Source organism: Haliotis rubra, unplaced genomic scaffold (genome assembly GCF_003918875.1).
Source record: "Haliotis rubra isolate DU_JTF1 unplaced genomic scaffold, ASM391887v1 Scf441, whole genome shotgun sequence".
Classification (NCBI taxonomy): Eukaryota; Metazoa; Mollusca; class Gastropoda; order Lepetellida; family Haliotidae; genus Haliotis; species Haliotis rubra.
Window position 1 is genome coordinate 337,061 of NW_025767126.1, and position 26,272 is coordinate 363,332.

A 26,272-nucleotide genomic window follows, 5' to 3' on the forward strand; every position below is an offset into this window, starting at 1 on the left:
ACCTGTCTAAATAAGCTTTCAAAACAGAAGAAATATAACTCTTTTTTTCCCAATTGCATGCTAAAGTATATGTCACACATCAACACAATGATCATGCATCACTGAACAGATGGCACTTTGTTTTCATCAATTAATGTGACCTGACTAATTGCAGGGCTGGGAGGTGTGACAAGGAGGCTGTGTTTTGTTAGCAATTAACCAGAATACACTTGATAATTGCATCAAGTTTCTGATGGCTACTCAATGTGTACCTTGCTGCTGTTATAGACCTATGACATCATAATGATGGGGAAGCATAGTGGTTAAAGAGTTTGCTCGTCACGCTGAAGACCTGGGTTTGATTCCCTATATGTGTGAAGCCCAATTCTGGGGCCCCCCACCATGCTGGAATATTGCTAAAATCTGCAGATTTCTTTTGAAAGTTTTGAATTTCTGCAATACTGACTGACTTTATTTTGAACATATTCCAGCAATTTTTGAGATTGATGTAAATCTGCAATAAAAGACCCCGGCTAAATTTTCAGTGTTTTTGTGCTTTGCCATTCTCACATCTGTTTATCTTATTTTACCGTGTCAGAAATATTTCAGTAATAACATAACAGGTCTTTGAATGGCATTTGGAAGTGATATATATAAAAGGTAAAAAAATGATGGATGTTAACTTCTTTGTTTAACTCAGATTTTTAAAGTAAAATCTTTCTCCTTTGTCAGGTAAATGTCCAAAACATTCTTCATAAAATTTAAGTTGACATCTATAAATGTTCTTGATCGTTTATACAATGGCAGCCTGTAAATAATTCCAAATAGGCACCAAGCAAACAGGTGATAAAGCAGATGCAACAACCCACACTATTTACCAACTGACAGATGCTGATTACTGTAGATCTATACCCCTAGCTTCAGTCAGCTCTTGCTAGACATGACCATATCTTGAATGTAGGACCTCATTGCACCCCTCTAATTCTCTACAAATATGGGATATCCGGGACAAATCACAAAGTGTAAGATCTAAATTGTTAAAATACATATTTTAATTTCCAATTATTATAAAAGGCAAATTTTGTCTTTTGAAAGTTGTATGTTTGTGTAAGATTCTTATGTAAAATTGCAACATAAATTAGAAATGACACGATAAGTAAAAGTAAATAAAAACACCTGTCTTGGGACAATGCCTAGTCATACCAATATGGATCACAGCCCATCTACCTGACAAAGTTTTCGTTATACAAGTTTATCAATGGTTAGCAACTTCACATATCCCGAATACCGGACATATTTCACTCTAGAACGTTACACTTACCCCGGTTTTAGCTTTTGTCGGCTTTATTCGACCAAAAATCTGGATTGTTTGCTTCACCATCTTCGAGCAGTTGCTGTCATCTCCCGAAATCACAAAATACTTGTCCTAGTTAAGCTATACGCGAGCCAGAAATATCATTTTCACCCTTGTTGTCTAGGAATGTTTACATCGCCTTCCTCCATGATGCCAAGCACTTGCAGTGCAGGGCAAAATTTCTCCACCCTTTTGATTGGTTGAAATGTTGGGGCTATTTTTAGCTTGCCGGTGCTCCACAAGCGTGACTCCTGCGAGTTGGGCTCAGTGGTTTGACAGTCGTTATAAGGGATATACCACGGTTGGATAAGGCTTTGATGTAGCTGCGTTGTTTGTTATACGGTAAGAAATGACAGTTTATTTGAATTTTATGTATTTTTATCTCTACCACATGTTCTTAATTGAGAATATTTTATTTCCTTTAAAACGTAATTCAAAATTATAAATATTGCACGACATAACATTAACATAAACAAGTTTATTGAATGACAGATCAGGATGCTGTCTTCGACACCTGCTTTCGAAAATGGTAAAAATATTCAACATCTTTTAATAGAATTATATATATTGGATGATATTTAACGAGGTAAAGAAAAGTAAACAGTATGATCTGTCATGTATCTAGTACAACAGTGTGGTCTTGCCGGCAGACTATTGTTATGATAAGCTTTGTGTGAGCCATGGTTAGTTTTATTGACAATCGCAGGCTCCGCACGCCTACTTTTCATCCTCGGATAAAACATTAGCTGGTTTGCTTGGGGGCACATGCTCTTAGGTATATAGCAAGAGCCACAGAAATAGTAGAAAAGCGTGTCTCTCAAATGCTGGCACGTTTATTTGGACGTGGGATTTAATATGCGATGTGTCGTCTGATCTCAGCCGTGGCGTAACACGATCAGTGAACGGATGCACGTGCAGGTTTACTCAAGCGTGACACCAGCCCGGATCGATCATATTTTATTGCCTTAATTGTTCAGGTAAACAATGCACTTATATTTGCTGGTTCACGACAAAGAGTGTCGAATTTTGGACGCGTAGAGTTTCTGGTTTCTGTCCAATAGACCCGTGATGATTCTGAACTCGTTTTTTTCCTGCAGCTGTTCTGGAGAAAGATGCTTATGAATGCACGTACGGTTATTGTGGGATTGTATCTCTCCCAAGTAAATATTCTGGGGGAACTTGTCATCTCATCATCATGCCAGAGGATACTCCAGCGTTTCCGAGCATTATTAATGAGATGTAGTCTGATGGTAAAGATCAGAGATGAACAGACATCCATCCATGCACAAAGTGCCACTGTATATTTAGTTGTACTACACGACCTCATAAGATAATTAACAAAGACTCTGTTGCGTACTGCAATTATATGTTTCTTTTTAAATAAACACAGATAGTTCTTCTTTTATTTCTAATGCATTAGATAAATATAAAAAGTTAAAATTCTGATGTTATATTCCACTTACTTGGGTTATAAACATTTTGAGTTACACTACAGTTTTATCAACAAAAAACACCCAAACAGCCAAATTTCATGATGTAAATTAATGTGATATCAAAGTTATTAAAACATCAAACAGTATAACATGATTATATGTATCATTTTATATAAACCCAACAAGATCTTGTTTCATTTCTAATGCATTAGATAAATATAAACAGTTAAAATTCTGGTTTATATTTTACATATTTGTGTAACAGACATATTTCAATTATACTACTACAGTTATGAAAAAAGAACCCACTCACAGCCAAACTTCATGATGTAAGATAACGTGATATCATGGTTGAAATGAAATGGAAAAAACCAAGTCCCTGTCTACAGCTGTATACAGCCTCATAGCATTGCTCCAAGGCTGTACTGAAGGCTAAGCCCATGGATGCATAGTATTTCTATCCTTTAAAAGGCTAGATAAACGGGCAATGTAAAGATGCCACTCTGTTATTTATATTTGTTTAGATATTTTCATTTAAACTATTAATTATTACCTCAGAGACTTGTGCAAGTCTAACAGCCTCACAGACAGCAGTATTCTTGAGCAGTTCCAAAGTTTTCTTGACATGGTATTTGGACATATCTGTAGAGAGTGTTTTTAAATAACAGCTCCGGAACATATATGGTTACACAGGCGTCTACTCATTTACACTAGGATGTAGCACACAGCTTGAATGACTGGTGTGCCTCTGGGTGACAGTTTGTGTGTGTGTACTTAGCTCATGCCAAAGACCCACAATGTTACAGGAACATTCTACTCGTCATCGTGCCTGTTTCGCGCCTTGGATACAATGGCATATACTAAATACAGATATTTTTTAGTGCTTAGTAAAAGTTTATTTTCCATTTTCTTGTCAAAACCGTAAGTAAGTTGAAAGGCTTCTTAAGTATTTGACAAATAACCTTCATTAAGTAAAACATGTTGTAACGTTTTGAGCAAAATGTAATGAATACATGACCTATTTTCCAAAACTTTCATGACCTGGATTAATTTGGTAATAATTCACTTGTTACAAACGTTTTTTTTACTTAAAAGTGTTTTTGGCTTTTAAAAAGCATTACTAACAAGAGAGAAAAATTATTATAACTAATGTTTAATGCTATGTTTTAACCTCTTTCTTTTGCTTAATGAAGTGGTCCAAAGGGTACTATTTATGAAGGAAAAATGTCATTCGATAATCTTCTTATTTGAAAATTCCGCAAATTGATGTTTGTGTTTTTGTTGAAAATAGACACAATTATATATTTCATTTGTTAATTAGGTGAATAATAAGTGGTAAATTAAGAAATTGTACCATGATGATTTCAAGAAAGGACTTTTAAAGGAAAATTGTCACTTTGACATGAATTCCAGGTGCACACAATGGAACGTCAAGGCCACATATCTTAATGTTCATTGTTAAAAAAACCCACGGAATTCCCTATCTTGAAGTCCAACTATGATATCAGCGAATATGTTGTTTAATGTTTGATAATATAAACCATTAAGCAAATTTATTATTTTCTGTAAATTTTCTGTCAAAAGAAGCAAAACATATTCTCATTTCTTCTAATGTCAGAGCATTCTTCTTGTGTATTCTTCTTGGTGTTGCGTCATTAGTTTGGTTTCACATTTCACAAAACACACTGACAAAATCCTTCAACAAATGTTGTGTTTTCAACAAAACCCATGCCTCTCACTCACATTTGCAGAGCGTATGTTACACTCCTTTGATTTCTGAAATACATGACAAGCATTTGAATCATTCCGGTACCCAAATGTGATCCGGTGTTGATATTACATAAACCAGGTTTTGTCGAGCATCCAGATGTGTGAATTTGTAAATAACAGTGATTTTTCTTTAGGTTGTGAGTCAGCTGAAAGTCAGCTGTTTTGGCTAGACCTACAATCCATGCACCACTGTAAATTTACATTGATGTCAGGCCAATACTGGAGTCTCCCAGTTAAGTCGTAAGACCGAAGGGCAAATAGTAAGAATCTAACTTGTTTGTGGCTTCAAGAACTGTACATGTACTTGAAATTAGAGTGAGATTACGTTTGTAGTCTTTTTAAAGAAACCTGCATCATTTCTTTAGGAATAGTTTCAACAGCACAGAGAAATTGAGTTGGTAATGAAAGTGTTTGTGATAGCATTTGTCTACTGACCTTCATTTGCATCTGTTTTCAATCAACTTAAATACTTTAATAGTAGAAAAAAGTTCCATTTACCCAAAATTATTAATGCCAAAAAATGTGCAATTCAATTCAATCCCTATCAGTTTGATTTTAAGCAAAAGTATGACTTTTTCATATATCCTCAACTTACATGGATGATTTACACCTGAAGGTACTCATTGGAATTGGTCTTCAGCAACCCATGCTTGTTTTAAGAGGCAACTGCATGTTGTAATATGCTTTTAACAGGATCTAGTGGCTTGGTTGATGCAGATCATGGTATCCCAAATGTGTAAATCAGTGTGTTCATGATTTCCACCACTGGTTTGACTGGTCCAGTCTTGATCTCTGTTATATAGCTGGAATATTTCTGAATGCGGCATTTATACAACAGAAAAGTAACCAAAACCAAATGTAAATGACTTCTTCATCTTAGACTCTGATTTACATTGATACATTTTAAACAGGTGTTTCACTGCAAGTGAAGCTTACAATTATGTTTTTCACAATCCTATGTAATCAAATGTCACTTTTCAATAGAACTAGGTCAGCGTAAAATACAGGCATTGTGAATGACCCAGTAGAAAAGTAATATAATCTTTGAAATTTTTACATTTTCCATTTGTGTAGTGAAATCAAGAGGTGTAATCTACAATACATACTTAGTAAGCAGTCAGCTAGGGGAGACAGGGAACAAGAGCTCATCTCAGGTGTAGCAGTGACAATAGGCCACCAGTGTGTGTTTGTTTAGGGATGAACAGCTAGTCCTCAGTATGCAGGTAGTTCTTAAAGGGCCTGATGACACACACAGTACTATGGGTGTGGTGGGGTAGCCAAGTGGTTAAAGCGTTCACTCGTCACGCCAAAGGCCCGGGTTTGATTCCTCACATGGGTACAATGTGTGAAGCCCATTTCTGGTGTCCCCTGCCGTGATATTGCTGGAATATTGCTAAAACCACTCACTCACTCATGCTATCCTACCATATCCATGTGGTGGCACGTGGTCCTGTGCATAGAGCTCAGGTCACAAATCAGGGGAAGTTAAGCAACAGTGGATGCAGAGAGTCCTCGGATGGGTGACCATGTTTGGCAGCTTGATTCCTGAGAGTATCTAGGACTTAGTCCTGCCCCACAACGAACCACATGTGATACATGTGGTCTCTGACCTTAGGCAAGTGAGTTCATTCAAAATTGCCTCTGTTCACCCAGCAGAAAATGGGTACCTGGTGGGATAAAGTTATGTGACTATAACCTTATAGCGTCTAACAGGCAGCTTGGGTTATCCGGGGTAATAATAATCAGATTGTTTGGAGGCTTCGAGCATGCATTGTGCATGGAGACATGCGCTTAATAAATGGACTGTTATTGTTGTTATGTTACTATATCCATATTTCCAATCAGTAACTTAGCACAGATTTACTCTTGCTCATGATGTCAGATACTGGGTTTTCTGGTCAAGATCCAATTACTAACATCTAAACCTGTGTGAAGATCTGGTTTAAAATGGATCTTCAGAAACCCATGCTTGTCGTAAGAGGTGACTAACAGGATCGGGTGGTCAGTATCTGCAACTCAGTTGACACGGGTCATCATATCCTAATTGCATACATCGATACTCATGATGACAGTCACTGGATTGTTTTACAGACCACCATCATATAGATGGAATATTGCTGAGAGAGGGGTTAAACAACAATTTACAAACTGACAGCCATCATGTGTTGACTTTTGCTGACTGCAGCGTTAAACAGCACATGATCAACTATATTGTGATCAATGAATCATGATGTATATGAGACTGTGTTGTGCAGTGCAGTACACCATGCTTGTTGTGAAAGACCTACTTAGATATATATCTGGTGTCCTGATTGGTTGTAACCAGATCTACTCAGCTGACCACTTGGGAAATACAGCTTCTTGAACCAGTTGTAGTATTCAGACGATCAATGCTAGTCCCATCAGTCATTGGCCTGTAGGGGCGATGGGGATAGCCTAGTGGTTAAAGTGTTCACTCGTCACGCCAAAGACCCGGGTTCGATTCCCCACATGGGTAAAATGTGTGAAGCCCATTTCTGGTATCCCCCCACCATAATATTGCTAAAAGCGGTGTAAAACCATACTCACTCACTCATTGGCCTGTATGTTTTGTACATAAGATGACATTGCTGCAATATCGCTGAAATGTTCCTGTTCAGCTTGAAGCCTTTTCACATTTTGCTGAGTTTGCATTTTCAACAGAGGGGAGTGGTGGATCAGTTTCCATTTTATTACAATACAATTCTTTATGTATCCAGAAGATCCAGGTTATAATGTGTCTTCAGTAGCCCATGCTTGTCATGAGAGGCATCACCGGGGATCAGGTGGCTGCTGATTGAAGCATGTCTGATCGTCCTAGTTTTGTAGATCTGTGTATCAATGGTAGTGATACTGCCATGTCCGGACTCAGTTATTCACCAACCCAGGGGTGGAAATAACCCATTGCCCGACGCCCGAGTCCAGTGTTTTTTTCTGTCGGGCAAGCAAATTTGTATATCACGCTATACCGGTGTCCAGTTGACTTTCCAGTATTAATTATGTTGTTTATTTTTAAAAAATCAACAAGAAAATGTCCGGTATAGTGGAAAAATTATCAGGGCAAGTGATTTTACATGTGCCACTGTACCGGAGTACACTTGCAATTTTAAAGTTATTTCCACCCCTGCAACCCCTGCTGCATTAAACAACAAACATAACTATGTAAGCAACTGAACAAAATGTTTGAGATCTTGTTCCAAAAATAGTTATTTTTGGGGAACAAAACAGATATAAAGAATGTATACTCATGAAAATGAATAAGGGAACACATGAAAGTACAAGTGTTCCTTTATTCTTTTCAAAAAGTTTACCCACAGTGCAATACAAAGCTTGTGAAGAAACCTGAAAAAGAATGAAGGAACACTTGTACTTTCATGTGTTCCCTTATTTGTTTCCATGAGTATATTTATTTTATCTGTTAAATTCAAATTGTTAGCATGGACTTCTCCCAGTGGTTGAGTATGTCCCTTTTCATCAACTCTGGTGTGGCCGAATACCAGTCCAACTACTGATGAGATATGGTTGAAATGGTGCTAATTCAGCATAAAATCCTCATGCTGACCTTGTGGAGCATGTATACTGGCTGGAGGTCAAGTGGTCCGTGAAGGTCCGCCTGACAGGGCAGTGCCGCTGTTGTAATCCTGTGTTAGATTTGTCAAGGTGTAACAACTACAGGTTGGGCTAAATGTGTGGAATTTCGTATGAAGATGTTATCAAAAGAAAAGTGTTTACTTTGATAATCCTGTAAGAAGTCTGAAATCTATGTTTTGTTATATGTATAAAGCTATATAAAGTGAACTGTCTTGAGCTGTTAGGCTTCAAAGTTTCAAAATGACAAATGTTTGCTGAAGACTTTTTAACAAGCTGTAATCAAATATACAGAAGCAAAGAGACAGGTTCCACCTCTAAGTTCATTAACATAATGCAGAAATAGTTACATGTTTGTGGAATTAGTTTGAAGACAATATAAATATATTTGATTTTGCAACATGGGCTCAAAACTACACATTGTTTCACAGAGGGATTACAGGACTTGTAAAAAGAGGTGCAATCTTTACCTAACCAAACACACATGATAAATTTAAACTGTCACTGCTCAATGCTTAGTATAATGAAAACATGCTCATATGTTGAAACTTACTAAAATACAAAGCTAAATGATATAATGAATTGCCAGTTGTTACCTGTATTTTTAGACATTCTTCACGCTAATATTCAAATGCAGGTGACCCGTGAAGGTCGGGGTTAGATTTGATCTTCAGTAACCCATTCTTGTCGTAAGAGGTGACTAACAAGATCGGGTGGTCAGGCTCGCTGACTTGGTTGACACATGTCATCGTATCCCAATTGTGTAGATGGATGATCATGCTGTTGATCACTGGATTCTCTGGTCCAGACTCGATTATTTACAGACCGCCACCATATAGCTGGAATATTGCTGAGTGAGGCGTAAAGCTAAACTCACTCACTCACTCAAATGCAGGTTAGGGCACTGAAATATCTCATATTTAAAGAGGACATCCTTATTTGTTTCACAGATTTACAAAAAATAATTTTATAATAGTGTATGATGTAAATTTAATATGGTCATGTGATGGATATTTAACGAAAACGTGTTCTTTGCCTTCACTACGGTCATTGCAATCAAAACACTTTTTACCTTCTACATTTAAGTTATATATCTGTAAATGATTTTAAAAGGTGTAGTACCACAATAAATTTTGCAAAGATAAAACAGTAAACCTGAGGTAGATAGATCCTGGCACTTTCCATGTCAATAAAAACTTTAAAGATGTCATGTAATATGCCTGTAACATGTAATCATGGTGATGTGTCTGAAACCTGATCACTGGGTTCGCCAGCATGGTCAACCTTGCTGTTTAATGACATGTCCACTTTGAATTCTGCTCTTTGATATTTACTCAGCTGTTTTAAATAAACATTTTATGAGCTTTTTAGGATCAAATTGATGCAAAAATGCAACCACAGCCTGAACATCTGAGAGGTATACTGTTACAGGTGTGACCTGTGGCTAAATGAAATGTCAAGCTGCATGGTAATCAAATTAGCTCCCTCTTCGATGCAAGGCTGCTCTCAGCCATATCTTACGTTATCACTAATATATCATGATTGAATTGGGTTTTTTCTGATAACATAACACACTGTTAGTAGTTACTATCACAGCAGTACCTGAGTGAATGTTATGCCCTGTGGTGTAGGAAATCACTCATTATAATTTGGAGTAAACAGACCTGCAGCTTGTTGCTTGTACTTGCCCAAGATTAGACTGACTGACTGAGTTTAGTTTTACCAGTGCAATATTCCAGCAATATAGACGGGGACAAAAACATCCATGACAGATTCGAACCAGGGCAGGTAACTTTAACCACTGGCTTACCCAGCCCAATCTACTACCAGTGTATGAAATTAGCCAAAAATCCAGACAGACATCAGGGCAGGTAACTTCAAAATGTTACCAGCCCAAAATGGATTTAACCAGACCCAGTGGTGGAAATAACTTTAAAATTGCTAGTGTACTCTGGTACAGTGGCACATGTAAAATCACTATCCCTGATAATTTTTCCACTATACCGGCCGTTTTCGTGTTGATTTTTTAAATAAACAACATAATTAATATTGGAAAGTCAACTGGACACCGGTACAGTGTGAAATACAAATTTGCTTGCCCGACAGAAAAAACACTGGACTCGGGCATTGGGTAATGGGTTATTTCCACCCCTGAGACCAAATATGGTGAATTTACTCAGATGTATGGAACATCTAAAAAATTACCAGACCATCGGGCCAGCTAGCTGTAAATTTAGACCGTCCGTCAGAAATCTAGACTGTCTTGGGTGGTCGGACGGGCTTTATTTCATACACTGCTACTACCCATCAAAAGTTTAGACTCACTTAAAGCACTCACTATATATTATGTATATATATGTGGTTACATCGGAGATATATTTCTCCACTAACTTGGGGGAACCAACTGCAAAATGTATGCAGATGAATTGCAAGAGGATCATGCATCAAATTGCTGAAAAGCATGTGCAAGTATCCTGCATGTGAACAGCTGCGTTTTGGTGTAAAGTTTTGTTAAGAATTCTCCAGTTTCATCATTTATTGTGCTCATGACAATGATCTTTTCAACGTTACGAATTTGTTTTACAATACATCAGTTCATGTGTAAACAGTACCTTTAAACAGTATGGAATATTTTGCAAAATCTCGTTTAGAACAGTTGACTGATGTAAGTGGCTATATTTGACTAAATATTTCTTGAAGACTCCAGGAAGTCTAAACCTTTGATGGGTAGTATACAGCCATAAAGATGCCCTTGACATGGGAATGATTGTTGATATAATTACTTTCATTTAATACAGCAGAATTTGGAATGTCCTCAAAGTTCAATGTTTTTGCAGCATTGGGGTTTGAAATGTGTTCATAGATTGACAATATATTGAAACCCGATGATCCAGGTGAGGTGAGGTGAAATTGTGTTTAACGTCGTACTTGAGAATATTTCGCTCATATGACGACGTGCATGCGTGTGTATGTATATGTATGTATGGCTACTTGTACTAGCCCAGACTGAAGCTGGTTTTATAGTGCTAGCCCACTGAGATACCATGCCCCGATGATCCAGACTTACTGGACCTGGTGACATCGTCCAATCAACAAATTTCTGGATTAGCTAACCTTGGGTATGTTGTAATGTTTCCTTCACTTTAAACAGATGTTCAACAAAATCAGAAAAACAAATTCTCGACAACTGTAAATGAAACTCTTGAGCTTGGATGATAGACAGCAATCTTTTAAAAAGAAACATCTATAGGGGACTATGGGTTGTAACTGGTTGCCAGTGGCCCTTGCTGGTTGTAAGAGTGAGTGAGTGAGTGAGTATGGTTTTACACCGCTTTTAGCAATATTACAGCAATATTACGGCGGTGGACACCAGAAATGGGCTTCACACATTGTGCCCATGTGGGGAATCGAACCCGGGTCTTCAGCGTGACGAGCAAACGCTTTAACCATTAGGCTACCCCACCGCCCGACTGGTTGTAAGAAGTGACTTAATGGGAAGTGTGGTGAGACTTGGTAATGGCCTAAATCGATAGTCATAATATCAGTCACTAGATTTCGTATTTCTGTCCAGACTGGATATAACAGTCCACTGTCATGTTGAGTGATGACTGCTGCATTAAACAAGAAACACACATTCTCAAATGCAGCCCATTTGAGTAGATTTGCTTCAGACTGAGTCTTCTGGACTGATTACAATGAGCTCTGTAAGTCTGGTAACTGTTTAAAGTAAAATTGTGCTGATTAAATATATCCGGGTTTATGAATCATAACTACGAAGTAATAACCCCTTCTATATGTGTATGCAGCTGAGAGTTATGAATACAGTGGTATGTGTTAAATGTATATTCCTGTAAGTTGTATCTTAAAGTCAGCTGTATACACAGGGACAAACCATTTTTTCTCAGCTTGAGGCCAAAATCGACACCATGTTCTTAGTAAGGAATACAAGATTTTGTCTTGTCCTGAAAGATGCCTTCATCATTGCACAAACAAAACTTGATATGTTCCTGGTACGTGTGAAACGTGCTGAGTGCATAAAGATTTAGCTGCATTTTTTTTACAATAATGATTCATCAGTAGATGACATCATGAAACTTTCTGCCAGGTGATATATGTCATATCATGACATCATGTAACCATTTTTTTCAAAGTCAAGGCATTTAGCCAAGTTATTCATTCCAGTTAAGCTCTAGTCTGTCTCACAGTCCCTGAACCACATTATTTTCCCTACAGCCTAGCCCTCCCTGCAATGCTAAAGCCCTAAATTAAGCAAGTCTAGATTTCCCCAGGTTCAGGAATCTTTGGTCTCCCTGGGACTCCTTTTCAATTTAAATGGCTTTACATAGGCGGATCAAAAGTGGGTGTGCACTCCCCAACTTTTGTCCTGAAAGTTTATTAAATGACCATTGAAACTCTCGTGAAAACACATACACACTCCCTTTCTGAAAAAGCTGTATCAGCCCCTGCTTTATTTGTTACAATAAAAATTATATATATTCAGAGACTAAGTGTTAGTCTGTCTGAAGATGGCATCAGGCTGTACACTTGATGCAGGGTATCCAAGGTGCACTGGTGTAGTTCATTAAACACTTGATGCAGGGTATCCAAGATGCACTGGTGTAGTTCATTAAACACTTGATGCAGGGTATCCAAGGTGCACTAGTGTAGTTCATTAAACAGCCTGCAAGGATCTTGTGTATATTACAAGGTCACAGGTTGATGCAATACAGTGCAAGTACATGTATACAATAGTTATTTCAAGCAGTTGTGGCATTAACACCACCAATCATATCCCTGTTCAAAGTGTTCCACAAGCGACACACGGTCATGTTTGAGGTAGGAATAGGTGTGTAATACGTTTGTACATTTTTTTCACATGTTACCAGATCATATTTCCTTGACATACAAGCTAATCACCTCCACTGACGGATACAGTCCCCCTTACCCTCCTCGCCACGTGGCCTCACCCCCACCTATTGTAACACAAGCCATCACTTACAACCCAAGAGCCTTCCATCTGTCTGCACTGTTTGTTTTGCTAACATGGGAAGATATGCATTAATGGCTGTTCAGTTTGCCATGCTCTGGACCTGAAGAGGTGCATGTGGTAGTAGACATCTGACATTTAGATAAATGTCAGTGTGATTCCACATGTCTTGAGATGTTGTGGGTATCATCTGTGGCAAGGTGTGAATAACTTATGATAGGCCAGCTTGGCAGGGCGATATGAGTGTTATATCAAGTTTGGTGAGAACTGTGTGTTTGATTGTTAGGATGTTATGGGTAAATGTGTGGCCTTTCAGTCAGAGGTTTATGAAACTGAGATATATCAAGTGTTTATGAGGATATCAGGCTTCATATAGACCTGCTTAGAGGCAGATATTCATCCAAAAAGTCTGCAGTGAGTGAGTTAGGTTTTACATCACTATTTAGCAATATTCTAGCAATGTTCCAGCAATTTTATGGTGGGCCCTAAATAAAGCAAGTCTAGGTGGGAGACAGCAGGCAGGCTTCACACATAGTACCCACATGGGGAATCCAGCCTGGCTTTTTGGCATGAGGAGCAAATTCTTTAACCACTAGTCTGCAGGAAGTGTCATTAGAAATTACCAAACCGGAATTAATAATTTCCCAATGTTAAGGAGTTTGAGAGGCAACTTGTATACAGGACAAAATGACCAATTAAGAGGAAGATGAACGCTTAGATTTATATTACTCCATTGAATACAATGAATTAATTGTTTTCCCATTTGCCTGCCAAATGCCATTAGTTTTGAATCACAGATAATTCTTAAGATATATGCAGAATGTAAGAGGGTGGAATGATATCAACCCGAATGAAGGGAATTTTAATTATTGGTATTTACTATAGCTTATATTGGGTTAAATACTGTATAACACAGGTTATCGTGTTTTTGGGTATACTCGGTGATACACATCCATAACTCACACCATAACCTACAATGTGTTTCCCCAGGCCCTTGTGTTGCTGCTATAAAAAACAAATCTATTTTTTAATGCCTGATGTTGGCCGTTTGTGCCGAGTTGCTTTCCGAGTTGTGAGTGGGATTATGATCAGTTGATATTGTTACATAGCAATAAAGTATATTCAGGTATGAATTAGGATTGATAGAATAATCGCCCCAGACAAGAAACATATCAAGTTTTGGTTCATGATTTACAATTTCATTAAAAAACAGTGATACAAGGCAAGCAGTGCTACATGGAGCATCTGACAAATGCCATATATCCACTAAAATATGCAACTTGTGGCCTCCACCAGTTAATTAGTGATTTTTTTTTAAAGAATTTTTTTTTTTTTTTAATAATGTAACATAAATTCGTCACAACCGGCATGGCCCAGAAAGATCAAATGAAAGGTTAGTGACTATCTGAGTTTGATGACTGTAATTCAACAAAACTTTGCACAAGTGTTCATCTGATTCCGCATACATTTTGTGAAGGGGAGCTGCAGAGCCTTGTGGCTGTTCCCATGCTAGTAACGACCGCCTCCATGGTGTAGTGGTTACAGCCCTGAGAACAGAAGGTTGCGGGTTCGATTCCCTGGCCTCGTCATACCAAAAGACGTTAACATATGGTACTTGTTGGTCCCTGCCTGGCGCTTGGCATTAATGGTTACAACAAGGACTGGTCGGCTCGGAGTCAGTATAATATGTCTGAGTGGGGTATTCTTGCTTAACTGCGGCATGGTATCTTAGTGAGCTAGCACCAGCATAATACAAGCAGCGACACATACACATGCATGCACGTCGCTCATATGAGTGAAATATTCTTAAGTGCGACGTTAAGTGGGAACAGACATTTACAGATAATTATTATGCACTCCGTCCGTGCATGCATGCGTGCATTCACATTTGTCTTTTCCGGAGCAGAACTCTAAAACTCTTCAATGTTTCTTCACCAAACGTGGCACTAGAAAGATCTGGTGGTAAACTGGTGCCTGTTGGTAGTTTTGGATTTCTGAATAAAATAAAAAAAATTGTGTTTCCATGGCAACAATTTTGGCTTGAATTTGGTGGTAGTGCTCCTTTCTGGAGCAGAACTTTGAAACCTTTCAGTACTCTCCTTCCACTTAGTTATATACATGCCAAAACATTTGACATAGTAACTTGTAGACATATTCATGAAGAGTATTTTGCCATTGCGGGGGATATTGATGACTTTGTTTTCTTGTTCTTCATATATTTCACTGTCCTGTACATGGTGTGACAAATTGTTTCTTTCAAAATAACCTCAAAGAAATGTTATCGTCAAATCTGTCATTTCGCTTCCTCACAGGAAATATATGGATTTTAAAGAAATTAGGCATTCTGGGTTGCCTGGCAACTGTTCACAAGCAGCAATCCAGAACTGCACAAGTGGTAAAAACGTTATTATTTTAGCTGGTTGTGTTCCAAGGACTGCGTAACACACCCACTTGGAACCAGAGGCAGAGTGACATCTGTTGCTGTCAAGTTACAACATTAGAATTGTAAAAGTAATTATCCAGCCAGAAAGACCCTTAGTGCATGTCTGTCTGAAGGGAGCTCTCTGAAAATATAGCCCAAACATGAAGCATTTTCATAAATGGTCACAAATAAGTGCTTTGTATGATCAAAAAATAAAAATTAAATGTCAAATACAGGAAGGTACACTGAAATAGTGTTGGGAATCGGAAACCAAATCCACTATCGATTATCGGATGATTGTGGTGAACAATTATCAATTATAATCGAAATATATACATTTTCAATGTAATCACCAATTTTAAGGGTTTTTCCCCAGTTTTTTTTCAAATTAATGGGGTTTTAACCAATGCTGTCATGCAATGAATGCATGCATTCAAGAAAGACACTGGAATTGTAATTAAACAATAAATGTGGTTAAAATTTTACAATGTGCATAGCTGTTGCTCTTGAGCGCATGTTTGTTCGTGAATATTCGTCAAATTTGATGGTTAGTTTACTTCATTCAAGGGTGAACAAGATTCTGATTAATGGAAATATGTTTTTTACAATCGATAAACATTTTTTATCCTTCTTTCGATCGATTTTAGATTATTTTCGATCATCGGAACATACTACACTGAAATATTTTTTATTGTGGCTGTGGTAAACCAAATTTCTGAGAACACTAGGATTACTGTAGCCAAGTGGTTAAATCAATGCTGAAAGCTGGAGATCGATTCCCCACATGGATACAACATGTAAAGCCCAACTTTGGTGTCCCTTGTTGGGGTGAAACGGTACACTCTTACCACGGTACGGTATGTATTGCAGTACAAGGCCTTCGGTTTGGTCAGAAAGTAAAGGTTTAGAAAGGTTAATAAAATGACAGTACAAAAACCGAAAATACCAAAGTTTTGGATTGCATTTTGGTATATCAAAGTAAAGGCAAAATACTGCTGTTCTACTAATACCGTGGTATACTGTTTCACCCTTAGTCCTTGCTGAGATTATGTTGAAATATTGTAGGAAAATGATGCAAAGTCAAACTCACTCATTCAACTTCAAAACACTTTGGGGGGTGGGGGTGATGACAAAGAGAGTGCCTTTGATCAGTTTCTTATTGAAGGATCTTTGAGGAGAAAATAATTACAGGAATGAAATATTTCTTCAAGTAGTTTCTTCATATGCATTAGCTTTCCCCACTTCCTTTACTACAACCGGGTTCGATTCCCCACATGGGCACAATGTGTTAAGCCCATTTCTGGTGTCCCCGTCGTTGATATTGCTGGAATATTGCTAAAAGCCGCATAAAACTAAACTCAGTCAGTCAGTCAGTCCTTTACTACAAAAACACAGATTGAAGAGTTCTACATGTTAGAAGCATTATCAGGGAGGTCTTACTGTCTTGAGGTTGGCTTTTTGTGTTAGTGTTTGTGTATGTTTTGCAAAAATGTGTGTTGTTCCTTTGGTTGATGGATAAAACGAATTGGCAATTTACAAGCACAGCAAGAAACTCTGTTGTCATATTTCCTCTCAAGTACCAGGCCATTTCCTATCTTTTTTTACGAAAATATAATTATCCACAATTTTCAAATGTCAATTTGTGTTTTGTTTATCAATCATATTCAGTGATTTATCATTGCATTCTCAGAGGCACAAATTCAGTCCCAGGTTTTCGACATATCTTTGTCAAATTCCCAAATTGATATAAATTATTTCCATGTAATTTAGATTTTCAAAGGTGGCTGAAATGTCACTGAAAACAGGACAATGGTATTTGTAATATACTTGTACATTTAGGTTTCACAGAAACTCAAGGAATTAGGGCTTTTCTCCCACTTTGCTTGACAAATTGGATATTTGTCTTGATACGCTTAAATCAGAGCATATGTATTGCAGTACTTTACTGACCACATTCTACATGAATGACTGTCAGTAAGGACTGGTGAAAACAGTGATATGTGAAAAGACTCGAAACATCTCGCCACAGACCATCCAAACCAATATGCACTCCAACAACTAGTCTGTCTCACAGTCACAGTACCTGAACCATATTATTTTCCCTACAGCCTAACCCTCCCTGCAATGCTCAAGCCCTAAATGAAACAAGTCTAGAATTCTCCAGGTCCAGCCCGAATGTCCCAACTCATTGGGGCTCCTGTTCAATTTAAATGGGTTCATTTGTTACACTCAAAATTATATATATTCAGGGACTAAGCATTAGGGCTGCGCAATATAACCGGTTTACCAGTATTTACCGGTTCAGACATGAAAACGATATGTATTTTGTGATATGCTTATCGAAAACCGGTATTTTGACTTGCATTGGAAAACTTCGTAACACTCGAAATCCTCGGATATTTCCTTTTTTCATTTGTGCCAAATATTATTCACATTCTTATTTTAATCATAAATAAAAGTTGTTATTAAAGCTTAATCAAGCATAGTGATTTTGCTGTGTATCTGCTCTATAAATCAAGCATTACCTCGATTATAAGTAGGTTTTACTTCACGCAATATATTGCAATACATATAGCAATACATGCTTTTGCATCGCAATATATTGCAATATGAAAATTCTCTTGCAATACCCACCCCTACTAAGCATTAGTCTATCCAACAGTGTGTCCAGGTGGTTGAAGACTTTACAGCAGTGTTAAAAAACAGCCCTCAGGTTGTAGGAAGGAGCGTAAATGACAAAATCACTGGCCGGAGGTGTGAAGGTGTCTATTGACTGAGAATACAGGATTGTTTGGTCTGGACTGCGATTAAAGCTCTAAACAAGCCTATTTGCAGTGGAGCTACCGAGACCTTCCTGCAGGCTGCGACCAACATCTGCTTGACCAGACATCTTGAGATGAGTGGGTGATAAGATAGACTCTCTGTAGGCCTGACATTATCCTGTGGTTAATGATGCCTGTAAAATGTTGATTATCATACACGACTCATTTTGGTATGGGTGGTCGCTGTTTTGTCATCTGCAAAAATAGCCAGTCTAGACATATTTCATGTGTTTTTATTGTTGTTGTACATTTCTAGACAAGGGTGCTTTTAGAAAGCTCTATTTGCCAGACTTATGTATTTTGTTATGTTACCATGGTTACAGATGAATCTATCTGAACTAAGTCAAAGCCAAAAGAAAAATAATGGAAACTGAAATGTGATATGTTTATAAAGCCTCCTTTTTATTTGGATCTTTGTGATTTAATATAATGACTTGGAGAAATTAATTTTGAAATGAATGGAGAATATTATTTTAAACGCTACTGTAGTACTAATGTTATTTTCTGAACTGAAGCCAATATTTTCCCTTTGAAGGGTGTTGTGGTTTAAATTATTCATTATTATAGGCAATAATTGTTTTCGTGTATTTCTGCAAAATGTATCAGGGGTACACTTGCTTAGAAGCCAATACAGATCCACAAGCCTGCATCCAAAGACAGGATGGTCCGTATAGAAATCACCCATTATTTGAAGAAAAAATCCAGTTCAATGTTTACATAGCTATAACTAAAAATATGACTCTTGTATGACTCCAATAAATTTAATTTCAAGTAGAGCTCATAACAAAGGCTGCAATTTCTTTTAGTGTGCGCTTTTAGAATATTTCCCCCTCTAAACCATGGACAACCATACCTACACAACCGATGATATCGAACAGATTACCCTAATATTTTCACCTCCCTGAACAAAAGTCCACCTGTTCCATCTCATCCCATACAAGTTCATATTTGCTTTTATCCCCATCTTTTATACACCAGATAGAAAAGTTAGTACCTGGTACATTATGAATGCAACATGACCCATGATTGAAAAAAGGACTTTTCTAAAGATTCCACTGAAGCAAGATAAAAGATTGAATTAACCCTGCCAGCTTTTGATCGTTGAACAATTGAGCTTTATTCCTTTGAAAATGTAGAGTGATTTGTGATAACCACTAGTACGTGGTATATAGACCTGATATTACCTGAACTCAGGTTGAAATAACTATATACAAAGCTGTGACGAATAGGAAGAATTCCATGTGAACTGGAGAAATTCCGTGAGAAAGTTATGTAGTCTAGGAGTAATCTCTAACCATGTATAACTGGATTTGTATGGTTCTAAGATAATGTTTTTTGGATAGTGGCACTTTCCACCTGGACACTGCTACCTGTGGGAACTGAATTTGTTTGCAGAGATCAGTAGTTTGACAGTTCCATATTTTGCCACGTGCTGTTAAGCATTTTGGTTTGGTACAGGAAAACGTCTTGAGAGTTTCTAGGGCTGTTATTTTCTGAATTGATACTCATCTCTTTCACAACTGGGGGTGGTGGGGAAGCCGAGTGGTTAAAGCGTTCGCTCGTCACGCCGAAGGCCCGGGTTCGATTCCCCACATGGGTACATTGTGTGAAGCCCATTTCTGGTGTCCCCTGCCATGATATTGCTGGAACATTGCTTAAAGCAGCGTAAAACCAAACTCACTCACTCACTCTTTCACATGAATAAGTGGGTCTGTGAAGATTTGTTTCCCTTTACTGCGCAGGATCTGCTGGTTATTGGTTTGAACATGAGATTTATGGTATTTGCTGTGTGTGCCAGGGGTACTCATGGATTTTCCTCAAATACCATGAGCAGAATTTAAGTGTTTTATTCCACTATTTATGAAATTGTTTTGCAAACATGTCAAGAAATATTAGATCATCTTTTCCATGCCTCAAAAACTTCCCAGTTCTATTCTATTTGTGATTTTGACTCCACAATTTATTCATCACTTCAAAATTAAAAAAAATCACTCTTGTTCATAACTCTGTTCTCCTTCATTAAGTAGGTTAAAGCTGATTGCGTGTTATCATTCTGCAATACCATATGCTCGCCTTGATGGAAATCAGAACTCCATATTAAATATCTCCTCTCACTTATTAAATATCTCCTCTCACTTAGGGGGAAAAAATGGCATTTAATTGATTTCAACTGGCCTTGAATTAAATCAATATTTATTTCACCTTGCACACAGTACGACATGGTGTTAAGACAATAGGGAGGAGGAAGATGTGGCATTTAGTCAGTGTATAGGATGGACTGATAGCATGCTTCATATACACCAACCATGGTGTAGGGATGACCTCCAGGTCATGAGACAATGTAATAGGACCACAGTGGAAATGTCAGTCAGACTGTGAGGTTCCTTGCCTTATCCAAGAAATAAACAGTAGGGAGTTGAAGATTTTTGAAAGGTCAGTGTGACATTCTTGACAGCCATGTGAATATGTGCAGATATTTCTTTAAGAGGAATACAGATGGTTAGATCCTGAAAGTACAGAAACTGGAGGGAAATAAATTTCCATTACCAGTTTACCTTAAATATTGAATATGGCTCTGGTAGAGAATGTACTCCATTTTCTTCAGTATAAACTCATTGGGAGAGACTTATTATAGGGTTTGTATTTCAGATTTTGTTAAACGTAGCAAAATAAGTTAGATTGAGGATGTTGTCAGGATTGGTTTGAGTCTATTAAATTAAAAAAGTAGTCCATGAGAAAATGTTTTGATCTGTCATGGGAAAGTTGGGCAGGACTGAACATGAAATCAAATAAGTAATGAATGCATTATGGCCTTTTATAGTTTATGTTACAAATAGGCAACAGCCGAAAATGTTTGAATCTGATTTTGAATGATTAGTTTCAACTAAAACTCTGTGCAAAACAGAGGAACTTGCAGTGGCTGAGTGGGTTAGATCGTTGACTTTGTGTGCTTAGGTGCTTGAGAGTCTGAGAGTGAGAGTTCAAATCCCAGATGGGACTCAACCTTACTAAAGTGCTAGTGAGTGAGTGAGTGAGTGAGTGAGTTTAGTTTTACGCTGCACTCATCAATATTCCAGCTGTATGGCGGTGGTCTATAAATAATCAAGTCTGGACCTACTAAAGTACTAGAATCTGTACTTTACTTATAAAGTGTAATCCCAGATATAACATATGTTACATTTGACCACTTTCTAAATGGTATTGTGTATTTAAAACGCTCTGTTCTGAATTTTCACCTGTGACCGGGAGCAACATAAACACTTGTGATCTTATGTACTGGATGGTTCAAGAGGAAATAGGAGAAAAAAAGTAATATGTACATGGATTGAAGATATTCCATAGATGTACAATTTCTTATAAATATGTGCTACATAAACTTCAGATGAAAAGACAATTATTGAATGGGAGTGGTAAGTGGAGAGCAGGGAGAGCGAAGAGTGCCATATCTCACACTCTCACTCCGACTGCAGCTTTGATGTTGAGGAAGATGTGACAACCATTACCGTCATGACTTTGATGTGTGAGATGTGTTGGTAATTGCAGGTAATGGTGGAGTGTTCGGCAACATTAGCTCGATATTCACGGTGTAAGCTGACAACAATCACCAGGGTTAGGTATTATTAGCTATCAGTTGTGTGGTGGGAAGAGTCTGTTAGCTGTTGTGTAGGACATGTTAGATGACCAGAGACAGTCATGTGTGACTGTGAAAACGTGATCACAAGGAATGGGGTGTTGGCTGAAAATATTGGGTCAACCACATGAAACATATAATTAGCCTAATTGTGTTAACAGGGTGAGTGAGTGAGTGGGTTGGATGGGAAGTGTGTTAGCTGTGTAGGACATGTAAGATGATGAAAGCAGTCTGTCAAGATCTCGTGTATGACTGTCAAGATGTGATCACGAGGAATGGAACATATAACTAGCTGGATTTTATTAGCAGGGTGAGTGAGTGAGTGGGTTGGATGGAAAGTGTGTTAGCTGTGTAGGACATGTAAGATGATGAAAGCAGTCGTGTATGACTGTCAAGATGTGATCACGAGGAATGGAACATATAACTAGCTGGATTTTATTAGCAGGGTGAGTGAGTGAGTGGGTTGGATGGAAAGTGTGTTAGCTGTGTAGGACATGTAAGATGATGAAAGCAGTGAGAGTGGTGAGTGGGTTGGATGGAAAGTGTCAAGATGTGATCACGAGGAATGGAACATATAACTAGCTGGATTTTATGAATTTAGGTGAGTGGGTTATATACGGAAGGCCTTGAACATGTAGTATTACTGTTCTACCACAGGATCAGCTTGATGTGTGGGGACTCAAGGCATGCTGGTCATGCTTACCACTTGAAGGTGAAACCTATGAGCATCACCAGGCTTTGGTACTAACAAACAAAGGTTCATTGTAAGTTGGAAGATAGGTTCAAATCCACCATCAGGCAACCATGGCCAGGCTTTCAGATACAACTAGTGCCTCTACATGAAGGAGATAACATTTTATAGTGACCGAGTGGGTGATATCAGTGATCAAACATTACAAGCATATCATGCCAATCTTTAAGTGACCTTGTGGTCTATCTGACAATACATTCTGTTGATATAGGATGACACAGGTAAGTCCATGACTTAGGTAAGCCCATTGTTTCTTGCATGGTTATCTAAGTATTGTATTAAATTATTTTTCCTTATCCTGACTCATGCTCTTTTGCTTGTCTTCTTCTTCTTGCGAACATAGTGGAACACTTGTATCTCCTTAATTGAAGCTCCCTTCAATGTAAAATCACTAATTGGTACTCACCACGAGTTGCCTCCCTTGCCCTTTTGGCGGGAACAGGTGTCGCCACCCTCTGGCCTCATGCTTCACTCTCTCCTTCTTCGCCCAGTGAGCAGGATGTGAGAGCGCCTGTGTCTCCTTACACACTATATCCTTTGGTTTTTTCTTAGTTTATTACCTCTTATAGGTTACTATAGAGGTATAGCTAGTATCCTTCATTAATTTGCATTGATATTTAATCGTATTTCTACTGTTTATTCCGTGAGTTAAGTGATTGTTCAGCTAGTATTTCGTTGATGAAAATCTGTACTATTTGCAATTTACGTTTTCAATTGCTGACCATGTATTATGCCCTAGCTGTACTTTCATGCTTGTGCGTTTGATACGTTGCAGTTACTGCATTAATCTATCAATTCTGCTTTTCATAAATATCTTTCGCGTCGTGGAGGGCATTACCGCAGATAGGTCACGCAAAACAAAGGGTTAGACATGGCCGATACATCGGATTCCCCTTCCAGTCAGCTGCTGTCGATAGACCCCCTCCCGTCTGGTGTTTCGCAAGAGACTCCGTCGGAAGATGGGCGTGGGATGCAGTCCGCCAACACTAAGAAGCGTCCTGCCTCCCCAGACGTCCCGTCATCGCAGATAAAGTCCAAGAGGGCCACGACGTCTTCCCAACGCAGACTTCGGACCCCCAGGGCAGCGTCGACATCTAAGGGGAAGTCTACGAAGTCGTCAAGAACTTTCTCAGCGAGATTGTTCCAGCCGCCCGAACTGGGCCTCTACGATGATCAGCCGATCATCATCCCTGGCGACGCCACAAGAAGCTGACCGGTGACAGCTACAGTGACATCAGCAGAGATCGCCATGCAGCCTGATGCCTCTACACTGATGTCAGACGACTTCCCTGAGGGTCAGCAGCTGTCATCGCAGAGAGGGCACCGACTACTTAAAATTCGCCAGACCATCCCAGACGAGCTGTTGCGGCAGATCATGACCATGATGGAGGCCACTACAGTCGGGAAGCAGCCAGCCCAGGGCCGAGCAGCGCAGACGATACCCCAGAGGCACCCCAGTCAGCGTAGCAGCCACGACGAAGCAGCCTTCGAAGGAAGTCACAGACCACCTCAACGAAGGGCGCAGATGTACAGTCGTCGCGAAGGCCTTCACGAAGACGGGAGAGATCGCCATCATCCTCGACCTCATCCTCAGATGCAGACTCAGACCACCAGGCGTCCACGGAAACCGTCCACGGAAGTCACGCCGCTCCCCAGGTCGGACGCAGAGGAAGCTGCCGCGAAGGCCGTCCACAGATCGTCATCGTCCAGAAGGGCGTCGAGGGACTATTCAAGAGCTTCCGCGAAGCCGTCAACATTCTCCTCGCAGATCTAGGTCTTCCCATAGGCGCAGATCACCTAGGCGATCTCCACGCCGTTCACCACGCCCGATCTCCGCGCATCACCTCGCAGGTCATCACACAAGTCGGCACACAGGTCTACACTCAGGTCTCCCCGAGTGTCACCCGACATAGAGATAGCAGCCCAGAGGTCACCATCAGAAGAGCATCAACCTCTCATCTCCGATGCTGGTACAGAAGATGATGGAGGCATCATCTTCTCAGACGCTGAGATAAGATATTGGATGGTAAACAACCTAGATTTATCTTCACCGTCCAAGAGTGGCAACTCAAGCGCCAGACATACCTGATGAAGGAAGACGATGCAGGCGCCATCACCTTACCTCCGATCGACCCGATTGCTGCGGTGCCACATAATCTAGATACAGCCTTCATTAAAGCTACGAAAGTGCAGACTCCACATCTGCCGAACTTTCCGCTAAGAAGTTCTCCACGCACAACATGGACCCCTTCCTGAAGGCACAAGACATCGATGAAAACTACAAGCTGATCAGCGATGTTAAGAACAAGAACTACAAGATTGGCGATGCATGGCTGGTGCAGATAGAAAACATGGCCGAGGCGCATGTTCTTTGGCCTAAATAGATCTAGAACGATCAATGAGACACTTATCACCAGATTTAAGTATCGACCTCTGAAGATGATAGGATGATCTACTCGGCCCTACTGATGCAAAAGAAGGACCAGCAGTTCCTTACAGATCATCTCACATCTGTCTCAGCAGCACTGACCTTAGCTCGTCGTCAAGGCCTCCTCGCTTCCTGCAGCTGGGGTGAGAACTTTACAGCTCCACTCTATACAGCCCCGTGGTCATCCCCAAACATCTTTGACGGAGGAATAGACAAAGTCTCCAAGGAAGTCACTAAGGACTCCAGAGAAGTCCTTATGATCAAGTCGATGGACACGCTAGCAAGCGTCATCAGGCAGACTTCACAAAGATACTCAGGGAGATCTAAGTTCTCGGGACTACAGAAAGCACGGGATAGGAAGATAGCCAGCGCCAGGGGAAAGATTCTTTTAAATTAAGCCCATATGGCAACTATAGAGGAGGGTCAGGAAGAGGCAGGACACCCAGAGGTTCCCGCAACTATAAACGCTGAAAGACAGGTTCGGAACGACTGGAGTCTTCCACCCCCAGCCGTTCCAGTACAACCGTCACAAGTGGGTGGACGCCTCCAACTACACTGGGAGAACTGGGGAATGTTAAAAGACCCTTATGTCTCCAACATTCTTCAACACGTTTCAGATCCCACTACAGGCCACGCCTCCGCTGACAGTCAACCCTTACAAGTTCGACTTACAGGCACAACAACTACCAAAGTTAAGAGAGGCGGTTACATCACTCATAACCAAGCAGGCCATAGAAGTACTAGATCAAGTAGACATCGAACCAGGCTTCTACTCCCCAGTTTTCCTAGTACCCAAGAAAAACTCCAAGGAGAAATACAGACTCATTTACAACATGAGCTTTTTCAACAGGAATTATCTACGCAAACCACCAAAGTTTCGCATGATACACCTTCCTCAGTTACGGCAGTTGATTCGCCCCATGGATTACATGGCCAGTATAGATCTGCAAGACGCTTATCTACATATCCCGATACATCCCGAATCCAGGAAATATCTAAGATTTACACTAGACGGGCTACATTACCAATGGAAAGTACTCCCATTCGGCATATCATCAGCCCCCTGGCTATTCACGAGGATAACGAAAC

General features: G+C 39.4%; 2 protein-coding genes across 2 annotated transcripts in view; one reads left to right on the forward strand and one right to left on the reverse strand.

Annotated features, from left to right (window-relative positions):
* The window catches only part of LOC124289435 (kinesin-like protein KIF6), a 28,843-nt gene extending 27,358 nt beyond the window's left edge, over positions 1 to 1,485 (reverse strand). The window contains 1 exon segment of the mRNA XM_046726052.1: positions 1,301 to 1,485. Coding sequence (XP_046582008.1) covers positions 1,301 to 1,360 — 60 coding nt within the window. The 5' untranslated portion in view covers positions 1,361 to 1,485.
* A 98-nt stretch (positions 1,486 to 1,583) lies between these two features.
* The window catches only part of LOC124289437 (disheveled-associated activator of morphogenesis 2-like), a 128,418-nt gene continuing 103,729 nt past the window's right edge, over positions 1,584 to 26,272 (forward strand). Inside the window, 1 exon segment of the mRNA XM_046726053.1 lies at positions 1,584 to 1,675. The gene's annotated coding sequence lies outside the window, so the exon portion shown is untranslated.